The sequence below is a fragment of the Bos indicus genome, chromosome 7 (genome assembly GCF_029378745.1).
Source record: "Bos indicus isolate NIAB-ARS_2022 breed Sahiwal x Tharparkar chromosome 7, NIAB-ARS_B.indTharparkar_mat_pri_1.0, whole genome shotgun sequence".
NCBI lineage: Eukaryota > Metazoa > Chordata > Mammalia > Artiodactyla > Bovidae > Bos > Bos indicus.
The window spans coordinates 44210087-44222360 of NC_091766.1; the positions used below are offsets into that span (position 1 = coordinate 44210087).

Sequence of the window (12274 nt, forward strand, 5' to 3'; positions counted from 1 at the left end):
TTAATTAAGCACAATGTGCGCAAGGCACTATGGGGTAGGTAACAGGAAGACAGTTTACACTCTGACTTCAAAGAGGTTAGAGTTAAGGTGATAAGGCCTGTGAATAGTTATAGAAATCAGCCTGTAACCAAATACAGGGCACATAGTAAAATGCTATTAAGGAAGAGCTTACTATGGGAGTGGGAAAGGGGGATAACAATAAGAAAAGAAGCCAGCTTTTACTGTGTACCTTTAATGGGCCAGATACTGTGCTATTTTACCTCTGTTACTCAGCTAGTCGTCATAATGACATTATGAGGTAGATACCATTATTATCCTGACTCTATGTAGGATAAAACTGAAGCACAGAGATAAAGCTATTTACTCAAAGTCATATGCTTAGTTAGTAAAGGACACAGAATTTGATCCTGGGTAGTCTCTCTACAGAGTCCATTCACTGATCCGAAATTTTGGTCAAGTGGAGAAAATCAGAAGAAAGGTATCAAATGCACACATAGAGGAAGACACACAAGTAAGACAACATGTCTGATTTCATTCAATGCCTTCTGTCTAATCATATGCCAAATATGTCCAAGCGGAAGTTTGGATACAATCACAATGTATATGTTAGAGATGCAGGAAACAGAGAGGTATCAGACCCAGAATAAGGAAGAAGTATTTTATCTCTGGCATGTAGTTCAAAGCCAGCCATCAAGTAGATTGAGAAAATACAATGAATTAAAGGTGGTATGACCTTTAGGAATTTATCCTATAGCTATACCCACACAGTTATGTAAAGATACATGTTTAAGGGATTCACTCCAAAAAAATGAAAACAACCTAAACATCAACAACACAGGATTAATTAAATTACCAGACACTCATACAATGGAACACCAAGCAAACAGAAAAATGAGAAAGTTACCTTCTGAAATGACCACTGTTAAATGCCAAATACAAATCAGTGTATGTCCTCATAAATGTTTATTTATGGAAAAATCTCTCAGAGATAGTTAACCTTTGGACAACAGAACGACTGAAGGAAGAAGAGAAAAGAACACTTGATACAGCTTCTACCACTTGAATCTCTTGAAATAGTCACCTGCACTCAGCTTGCTCTTTATCCTCTTACAATGCTTTATGTTTTTAATAGTATTTCACTTTCTGAAGTAATTGTATATAGTTGATTATTTCCTACATTGTGCTTGAAAATGCCAGCTCAAAGGGTGCAACACTAACACTATTATCACCACAATATCCCTGGTGCTTGACACACAGTAGGTCCACAGTAAGTTCTGAATTAATAAATCATTTCTTACAATAAATATATTACTTTTAGACTAAAAAACCCTTTTTATTTCGTTTAAGTTTATGATGAGGTTCCCAGAAAAAATATGACTACAATTATGAAGAAAACACAAAGGCAATGTGAACCTGCGCTTCCTTCTATGCTGCACATAGGGAGGGAAAAGAAACAGAAACTTACATGCCCCAGGCTTTCATTGTTGGCATTTTACACCTTAAACACCAAAATCCCCTCAATAAAAAATCTATTTAACTCCCTACTGTCAAATGACTGAGCATCTATTACACCCAAGGCCATGTGCCAAGTCATATATATATACATAAAATATATAATAAATGGCTTCCCTCGTGGCTCAGCTGGTAAAGAATCTGCCTGCAGTGCGGGAGACCTGGGTTTGATCCCTGGGTTGGGAAGACCCCCTGGAGAAGGGAAAGGCTACCCACTCCAGTATTCTGGCCTGGAGAATTCCATGGACTATATAGTCCATGGGGTCGCAAAGAGTCGGACATGACTGAGCGACTTTCACTCAATATAATAAATGGTCGGTAGTATCACAGAAATAATTAAATACAAGAAAATCTTAAGATTTCTTTCAGGTATTAACGTGCCATACATTTCTGAGGATTTAAGAGTAAAGATATATGCTCCCTTAGACTTTTTATGTACATGGCAACTGAAAAATGAAAGCAGTGAGTCATCATTGTGGTCTGATGACCTGATTCGGGGGGAAGAGGATTTCAGTGGGATTCTAAGAAAAAAACAGAATCTGTATATAACTGAAGAGGAAGGAGAAACACATTCCATGAAAGTTTACAGAGATGAAAGAATACGAAAGGCTATGGCTTAGGGAAATCAGTTTGGGAAAAGTGGTCAATCTGTAGTGCGAGAGGCTGAAACTGGCCTGTACACAGACTAACATTTAAAATGTTAAATTTGCACCCTATTCTTTTTAGGGGCCTTAGAGAGCCTGAAAACTTCTTAGAAGGAAATTATGAAGACAAAGGATTAAAGCAAAGAATATGACAGCAATACAGAAGACAGATGAGCAGGGAGACTCCAGACAGAAAGTCAGAGTGAGGACTGTATATTACAATTACTAAAGCTCAAAGTGGCAGAAATGGAAACAAAGGAACAAACATTTTCAAGAAATTTTCAAAGTCTTGCATGTAGTTTTGTGGTTAAAGAAAACATGAGAGAAAAAAGTGAAAGATAATTGGGATTCTACAATTAGCCAGGAAGAACAATGATACTACTAATAGAAGTTAAGTCTGATAAATATGGCTTCAGACATATCTGAAGAGGCAGGGAGAAACCCAAACAGAGACCCACCTAAGAAGCAATCAAGAGACAAAACCCAAAACCCAAAGGAGGCCAAGACAGGAGAGAAAGACTGAATAGCTGTCTTAACAGCTGAAGTCCAAAGGATGGAGGAAATTTTCATCAAAGAAAAAGAAGAGAGGAGCACTGGCTTAAAAAATGAACTCAAGTTTAAGAGATAAGAGAGGACACAAGCTTTCCCAAAGGGCAACTTTGGAATGTTGAGAATGCCAGACAAGAAAAGGTGTGTAGAAAATAAAAACAACGTAACAGTCAAGGAAGAAAAAAATGGTGTTTCCAGAAGGAAAAAATAAAAATTCTTTAAAACAGCAGCAACAGTAGAGAACTCAAATGAAGCCTCTAATGGCATGGGAGGTAATGACCTTGGAGAAACAAGTTCAGGAGAACGGCGGAGGTAAAAGAGATTTTAGTAGGCTAAAGGAAGGACAGGGAAGCCTGGTGTGCTGCAGTCCATGGGGTCTCAAAGAGTCGAACACAACTTAGTGGCTGAAAAACAACAAAAGAAAAGAAGGAGAAAAATAAGTGGCAGCAACCAATGCAAGCAGTCTTTCAAAAATATACACAGTGAAGGGGACTTCCCTGGTGGTGCAGTGGATAAGAGTCTGCCTGCCAAAATGCAGGGGACATAGGTTTAATTCTGATCTGAGAAGGTCCCAGATACCTCGCAGCAACTAAGCCCAACTACTGAGCCTACACTCTAGAGCTGCAACTACTGAAGCCCACGCGCCCTAGAACCTGTGCTCTGCAACAAGAGAAGCCCATGCACCAAACCAGAGAGTAGCGTCCACTCGCCACAACTACAGAAAGCCTGTGCAAAGCAACAAAGACCCAGCGCTGTCAAAAATAAATAAAAATTTTTAAAAATACATACAGTGAAATACAAGTACAGACACAAAAATTCAGGTGTACACAAAAAGTACAATTAATATGTGACTGATGGTTTTTGTCTATTGAGGCAAAAACAGGTTCTTTTTCTAACAGACAACATTTTCTTTTCCCAACAGAAGAATGTACTCTTTAGTCATGTGTCAAGTTTAAACATATTCCATTAAACACTCAAAATGTATAGTATTCAGAGAAGACTTTTTACGTATATCTGACCAGTATATACAGATGAACTACAAAGCAAGCTATTTTCAACACAATGGTTTGATAACTACTGAGATTTTTAAGCATTTCAAATTATTAACTGATAAACCTAAGAAGGTATAGTTATATTTGGCTTCTTCCTCTTTTCAAAGCAAACTGTTAAGACCAGAATTTGTTTTTACTTACAAACAAAACCCCCAGCTTTTTGAGGGCAAAGAGTAAACAAACCAAGTAGTTCAGAACTTAAGTATGAATATAAACAGAAAAGAGTCAGTTATTTTTGATGGACACAATCAGGTTATACATGTAATCAGTCTGCTGCAGCTTCAGATACTTTGTGACATACAGGGAGGAGGAGGAGAAGAGGGTAGCAGAGCATCATAATTAAAGAGAAAAACTATTTTAAAAAAAAAACCAAAAACTTACTTTAAGAATTTCATCCACACAACTCACATCCCCAGAAGCAGATGCCTAAAAAAAGAGGAAAAGAAACACATATTAGGTCTAAAGTCATTTCTTATTAGGTTTTTATCATTTGTTGTATAGATTTAACATTATTAGAAATAAAACTAACATTAAAGATATATTTGGTATCCCACTACTCAAAGCCAGAACACTAATTAGAATCTTTGGACTAATTTCCTTAACTACATAATTTCAAGCACTAAAAAATTTTAATCACTAAACTGTAGATAATTGGAAATTAAAAAGAAAGTTTTCCAAGAAATCTTATCTTGCTTATACTTGGATTAGAAATCAACTTTTAAAATGTAGTTTTTTCAGCTGAACAAGATGTCAAAATTTAAGTCGATTTATATACAAAATATACTATGATACTGAGATCATCATTTCACATAAACTAACAAACAGAGTAAAACCAGTATTATTGAAAGATTAGCTGTCTGGAACACAATGGACATTTTATATAATATTTCTTAAATCATGAAAGTTAAGTTTATTCTGAAGCACAAACAACAATTGAGTTATGGTGAAGTCTAGCTCTAAGGATCACATTATAATGTGTAAAGAAAGAACAAATCACCACTTTACTCTTCTCTTGAGAGGAGTAATTAGATGACAAATGCCAGGAACAATGCATTTCCCAAGGCCACAAGAAAGATTTTTAAATGTCCTCAAAACATCATTTTACCTATCCCCCATCCCTTCCTCCACTGTTTTAAGCTATAAGCTGTAATTTTCAGCTACTGATATGGTTTAAAAATTTTATTGCAAAGACTAGATTAAAGGATAAAATTTCAGCTATTTCACAAAGAATGCTCATTATTCTGAACAGAATGTTTTGGTACATAGTTCTAAATACCTTAAATTTCAACCCACTGCTATCCCTGGAGCAGTCGCCGCAAACCTTTAAGTGTACCCAGAGAAAAGGATCATGGCATCCAAATCATAAACATTACCATCTCCATGCAACCAAAAAGTCTCAACATTTACCACAATGAACCATGGCCACATCTTATTGATGAGTATTGTAATGAGAAGTAATTTTTTTAAAACAAAAGAAACAAAATGTATTATCCCATAAAATCAAAATGAGGAAACCTAAGGTATTGAGAGATCATGTTTTAGTTCTATAACTTAAAAAAACATTTTTTTAATTTATTTATTTTAATTGGAGGCACCAATACAGTATACTAATGCATATGTATATGGAATTTAGAAAGACGGTAATGATAACCCTGTATGTGAGAGAACAAAAGAGACACAGATGTATAGAACAGTCTTTTGGACTCTGTGGGAGAGGGAGAGGGAGAGGGTGGGATGATTTGGGAGAATGGCATAGTTCTAAAACTGACTTGTCATTTTAATATTTGAAAACAATGAATGACCTTTTTTCTACTGCTCAAGAGAAGTGTCTAAGAGCTCTATGGATTCACTTGGGAGTCAATCACAAGTTTTTCCTTAAACTTTTACATTCCTTACTGTTAAGACAAAGACTTCAAGTTCAATCATAATTTTAGGGTGAATTGCTTCATATAGTTACAATATTAAAAAGCTCTACATGTGTGACTTACATCCAATGGTTGGGAAGGTATTTTCAGCTTGGTGAGATGTGCTTTACTGCTGGGCTTCAGTTCAGTCATGCTGTTGCCATGAGACTGGCTGCTGTAGTGTTCAGAGGACAGCTTTGGTTCCATGGACTCCTGTCCATCCATGGGCCGCACATAGGCAGTGGGTTTCTGTAGCATTGAGCTGGACTTTGACATCAATGAAGGTGGGAAAGACTGATTTGAGTGCTGCCCACTTGAAAAAGGTACACGGGAAGGAGAATCCCAGTTTGCATCAGGGTCCCGAGGTGATTTGGAACGCTGATGTTCTTTGCTATGGTGATCATTCCCATGAGACCTGGAATGACTGGAGCTTAATGAAGAAACAGCCTGGGGTTTTCCAGGGCTGGAAGAGCGTGATTTGGAGTGTTCTGATCCATGCTGGCCTTTTTTTCGGCTACTGCTCCCACCACTGCTGTATGAGTCACGGTCATGTCTCTGGCCACTACTATTAGTGCCACCACTGGCACCTGCACTGGCCCGCTGGCTACTGTGTCCACTCTGTAAGCCCGAGGACCTTTTCTGAGACTGAGAAGTGCTGGGTGCAGGTCCTACTGGAGTCCATTTGCTACTCTGATGAGAGCTCCCATGTCTCTGTTCAAAGAAATTTGGGTTAGATTTTTCATCTGCTGTCGGCGGTACTGTAGGCTTGGGAATTGCAACAAGCTTTGGTATAGATCTGTCTCCTATGAAATCCTTCATTTCATCGTAGTTTCCAAGCATACTCTGAATACGACTTGACAGCTTATCTTCTTTGCTAGTCTAAAAAAAATAAAATAAAATAAAACTATAAAATTAGCATAACTAGAAATAAAAGATGCTTCCAAACTAACTTCACAAACTTTAAATGGAAAGGGACTTTTCTAAAAGGAGGTCTCATCTCATATGTTAAGGTTAAGATCTCAAAGCAAACTCCAAATACATATTTTTTTATGATGAAAAAGAAAATTCACTGTAAGTGAAAAACCTTCATGTTAAAACAATAATATTCTAGAGGACACTGAGAAATATATATACAATAGACTATAGGAGATCTTTTAAAAATCCAAATTTCACTAATAAATATACTGGAACAGTAGTAAAAATATTTTGAAGAGCAGGAAAAGTAATTATGCCTTTATGTAATTAAGTTCCATATCAGCAGATTAGCCAATACTCATACTTTTGGCAGTCAAGGAAAACAACATATTCCTTACATTCAATGTTACAGTTAGAAGCAGAAGTAAAAAGGTGAATGAAACAAGCTATATATACTTAATTATCTTTTTTTAATTAATAATTCCTTCTGTTACTGGAACACATCAAGTTAATAAAAGTCAACAACAAATTAAGCATGGAAAATCCAGTGATAAATTTTTAAATTTTGGCTATTAATCGTGACCATCAAGTCCTCCAACTTTTGAAGTCAAAAGTGTATACTCTTGAGTTTCAAAAATTATTTTTGAATAATAAGATCCAAGATGTCTACAAGCTTTAGGACTCTTTTATATTCATATATATGAAAGAAAAAAGTTGACTGATTACATAAAAAGGAAATCAAGACTGAAAAACAAACAGAAGACCCGGAACCACCAGTATTTATTCTGAGGTTGGTATGAATCAGTAAGGACTTTAGATTATATGAAAATCAGTCTAAGAGGTAAATGTATAGCAATTTATTGACAATATCAAGGTCAGAAATCAAACCCTATTCATTGGATATTTACATACTACACACCATACTACAAAATAAAATGGTAGTATGAGTCAAAGAGGGAGAAGGCAATGGCACCCCACTCCAGTACTCTTGCCTGGAAAATCCCATGGACAGAGGAGCCTGGTAGGCTGCAGTCCATGGGGTCACGAAGAGTAGGACACGACTGAGCAACTTCACTTTCCCTTTACACTTTCATGCACTGGAGAAGGAAATGGAGACCCACTCCAGTGTTCTTGCCTGGAGAATCCCAGGGACGGGGGAGCCTGGTGGGCTGCCGTCTATGAGGTCACACAGAGTCGGACACAACTGAAGCGACTTAGCAGTAGCAGCATGAGTCAAAGATTCTGGACCAAACTCCAGTTCTTTTCAAAATGTCTTTAATTCCAAAGTATTGTGTTATAAATGATGTCAGTCTAACTGCCCTTCATTGGACAAATCTTAAAAAGCTCTGAATAAATGGCTACTTATAGATCTCACAAACGGTTTCTACAAACACCAAATGTTGTAAGAGTAAACCCAGGATATGCTGTTAATTTGTGTTTCATGAGAAAAAAATCTAACACACTTTCAACATCATACTATGAAGCCAACAATGATCACTGGTGCTGTAATACATACTATTATAGCTATTCCACACAATATAAGCCTTTAAATTATAGTAATACTTCCAATGAAAGTGTTAGAAAGTATGAATGTGTTAGTCACTCAATTGTGTCCAACTCTTTGTAACTCCATGGACTGTAGACCGTCAAACTCCTCTGTCCATGGAATTTTCCTGGAGTGGGTAGCCATTCCCTTCTCCAGGGGATCTTCCTGACCCAGGGATCAAACCTGCATCTGCTGCACTGCAGGCAGGTTCTTTACCACTAAGCCATCAGGAAGGAGAAGGCAATGGCAACCCAGTCCAGTACTCTTGCCTGGAAAATCCCATGGACGGAGGAGCCTGGTAGGCTGCAGTCCATGGGGTTGCTGAGAGTCGAGCAGTCAAGCACGACTGAGGGACTTCACTTTCACTTTTCACTTTCATGCACTGGAGAAGGAGATGGCACCCCACTCCAGTGTTCTTGCCTGGAGAATCCTGGGCATGGGGGAGCCTGGTGGGCTGCCATCTATGGGGTCGCACAGAGTTGGACATGACTGAAGTGACTTAGCAGCAGCAGCAGCAAGCCATCAGGAAAGCTTACTTCCAATGAAATCCAAAGCCAAATCAAATATAAGAGAAACATTTGTGGCCACTACAGTTACTTTAAAATCATCAGGTTCAGTTTGGGTTGGATCCCTGGGTCTGGAAGATCCCCTGGAGGAAGGCATGGCAACCCACCCCAGTATTCTTGCCAGGAAAATTCTATGGACAGAGGAGCCTAGAGGGCTATAGTCCATAGCGTCACAAAGAATTGGACATTACTGAAGCAACTGAGCATGCACACATGCAAATCAAGTATAACAATGGTTTTTTAAAACAGGCAATTAGTTCAACTTATTGAACACCTCTGACATTATGCTTTAATCTAAATTTGACATTGTTAATTAAGTATTACACATATAAAAAGGAAATCAGAGAATCTAGTATATGATAACAGAAAAAGAACCAGACTGATAATGAAAATACTTTTATTCAAATATACTGAAACTTGATAAACTAGTAAGCAAATGGCAAGAAATAGGGAAAAACAAAAGAATTTATGAAATATTTCTCTTTGACTCATGTTATATCCAAACATCCAAGGAAACAGCAGATGATGTGTATTGATAAAGAAAATTTTAATTTAGTTCAAGGCTCAGAAAGGTAAAATGCCTGCCAAGGGCTAGTGGTAGAGTTAGGAATAATGATAGGAATGTTTGAGCTAACCCATACTTAAGGAGTTAGAGGACAGAGATGGGATGGTGGTGGGGTGAAGGGTTGTAAGGATTTTAGGGCACTAGTGATGTTACATTTCTTGATTTGGGTATTAATTATGTGAGGTTGCTCATATGGTGAATGAAAATTCTTTCACCTACAACACTTACTTTGTGTACTTTTCTGTACATATGTTATACAGCGATGAAAAATTTATACCAAAGAAGTACATTCTATTATGAGGAAACGAAAAATGTTAAAGGGCATAACATAGTAACTCTTTCTAATATAAAAACTCAAGTTTAAACATTTTAAAAGCAAAATATGTTACATTATAGGGGAAAAAACATTCAAAGGACAACTTACAACTTTGTATGGCTCAGCAAAGAGAGGAGAGCTAGGTGGGAAGGCGTCGTCGCCCTGCTGAATTTCCTGATTCCGCCTTTCCCGTTCTTTCATACGCAGCACATTCCGGTCTTCACGGTTCATGTTGCTATGAAGAGAAACACAACCTTTACATCACACAAAAAAAGGAAAAATTAAATGTTCTGTACTCATTTTGTCAGTTTAACGCTTCAATCGGATATTCCCTTTTAACTTTCAAGTGATAACAGGCATTAGTACTGAAGTTGGGTTTTGGCAATGGTTTTTATCTACTAAATAAGAGGACTTCCCTGGTGGCTCAGACGGTAAAGCATTTGCCTACAATGCGGGAGACCTGGGTTCAATCCCTGGGTCAGGAAGATCTCCTGGAGAAGGAAATGGCAACCCACTCCAGTGTTCTGGCCTGGAAAATCCCATGGGCGGAGGAGCCTGGTAGGCTACAGTCCATGGGGTCACAAAGAGTCGGACACGACTGAGCAACCTCATGTTCACGTTGTCTACTAAAAACAGACAGTGTCTTCCCACAACTATCCAGACAGGAAACACTGGCCCAGGATATTAGTTAGGATCCACCCCATTTAAACACTTAGCCTTATCAATTTTTTAAGTTTTCTGCTAGCTAAAAGTCAGCTAAAACTTACGTATTCAGAGGGAAAGTAGTACTTAAACCCATAATTCTTAGTTATTTCCTATAAGCCTTCTGTGGCTTCTTCTTCAGAAATCTAACTATTCTTTGTCATTAGAAGCATACAACCCACTCCTACCTACCACCCCCTCCCCCCAGGGTCCAATGCTTTTCTCTACTTTCCATCTACCTTATCTTGATTTCTTTTTGTCCCAAACACAGCTTCCTTGGTGTCCATCCTTATGGCAGTTTGATCTCAGCTTTGCTGTTGCTCTAGATTCCCTAAAAAACGACATTTCTGCTCTAAATACATTAATATTTCAATTAACACCTCAATAAATGCCAAAACTGAGGCTTTCAGCAGCAGAATCTACAATTAACTTGGGTTAGTAACAGTAGTTGAAATTTTACAGAAAAAGTCTTTTGGGAGAAGGGGTAAATGAGGGTGTCATTTCTATAATCATGACAGTATGCTCTGTTTTCACTAACAAGAAACCAAGGAAAATAGTTTATATCAGAGGGATTTTTGGTTAATAGATAACAACGAAAACTGTTGTCTAATCCTGGGACAAGGGATTATCAGGGACTCTGCAACACACTCTTCCCTGGAGACATTTAATCATCTGTCCTAGTTATGCTTTGTTTTGCTTTGAAAGTTCTGCTGGAGGCCAGACAGAAAGACCAGGTTACACAGTGGAGTATTTCCAGCCTTATGATAAGATTCAGAAATCAAATTAAATGAGAAAATTAAAGTCAATCAAGACTGGTAGAAACTATAATTGTAAAATGAGAATGGACAGCAAAACCAATTCTTGAGGACTTTTATAAGCACAAATAAACATTTAAATATAAAACTTCCTGATTTGCAATTTACTGTCATTCAAATAGAGCAACTTAGTGTTTAAAAATGTGTTCCAGGTATCCAAATGTATATTCAAGTTCCTTCTTTTATGTACAAGTTTCTAATAAACTTAGAAAAGAATATAAACTATTTTGAGGTTATGGGAATAGTGTGTGCTTTCTTTGGTCTCCCATCAGAACCACAAAAAGTATTTGATTCTTTCTTTAATAAACACCATAAAACATCTACACTTTGGTATTCAGAAATTAAAATGAAAGAACATTTATTATCCCCTAGCATACTTGTGCCAACTAATAACTGTGTATCACTATCAAACTTCAAATAGGCCTCTAGAGCTATAGTGCCACAACACATGAACTTGTGTCCATATCTGCATTAACTACCAATTTCCTCTAATTTCCTAAGTTTAATTCTTGAAAGCTCAGTGACTTCTCCAGTGATCCGGTGGTTAAGACTCTAACCTTCCACTGCAAGGGGAGCGGGTTCAATCCCTGGTTGGGGAACTAAGATCCCATACAGCAGGGCAACTAAGCCCATGTGCCCCAACTAGAGAAGCTCACCCACCACAACAAGAAGCCTGTGTACAACTAGAGAAAGCCCACTCAACACAATGGAGACCCAGAGCAGTCCCCACCCCCAAATTCTTGAACAATCAGAAAACAACAGACATGCCTTATTTAAATTATGATTTAATTTTATGTATTAAAATTAACAGCACTAACATAATCATGCAAGAAACATGTGAAAGTTTACTGCAAAAATGGATGATTCCCACAATAAAATTCCTCCTATAATTCAATAATAAAAAAACTTTGTTTTCTTAAACAGTAAAAGTCATCACACTGAATATTTCCTCTTTTAACAAAACTGCCAAGAAACTCATGATGAAATTAAATGATTGCTAATAAGAACTAATATCCCAGTTTCAGTTCTTATTCTCTAGGTTTTTTCTGATTTGACTTATTTTCACATCTAATACACTGGTTCTATTTTTTTCCTTCTGTGTCTTTCAATATCAGTATCTCTGCCTAAAATAAAGTTTTCCCCAAAGCAGAATTCCAATAATTCCACTTGAGCTGACCTAAAATTAAT

General features: G+C 37.3%; 1 protein-coding gene across 3 annotated transcripts in view; it reads right to left on the reverse strand.

Moving 5' to 3' along the window:
* AFF4 (ALF transcription elongation factor 4) overlaps window positions 1–12274 on the reverse strand; it is an 85072-nt gene that overhangs the window by 45660 nt on the left and 27138 nt on the right. For 2 of the 3 annotated variants that reach the window (XM_019964909.2, XM_019964907.2), the window contains exons 2-4: window positions 9678–9804; window positions 5746–6540; window positions 4139–4183 (exon numbers count right to left, since the gene is read on the reverse strand). In XM_019964909.2, coding sequence (XP_019820468.1) covers window positions 4139–4183; window positions 5746–6540; window positions 9678–9800 — 963 coding nt within the window. In that variant the 5' untranslated portion in view covers window positions 9801–9804. Of the gene's footprint in view, window positions 1–4138; window positions 4184–5745; window positions 6541–9677; window positions 9805–10510; window positions 10603–12274 lie in introns of all 3 variants that reach the window. The other variant, XM_019964908.2, reaches the window with a different exon arrangement.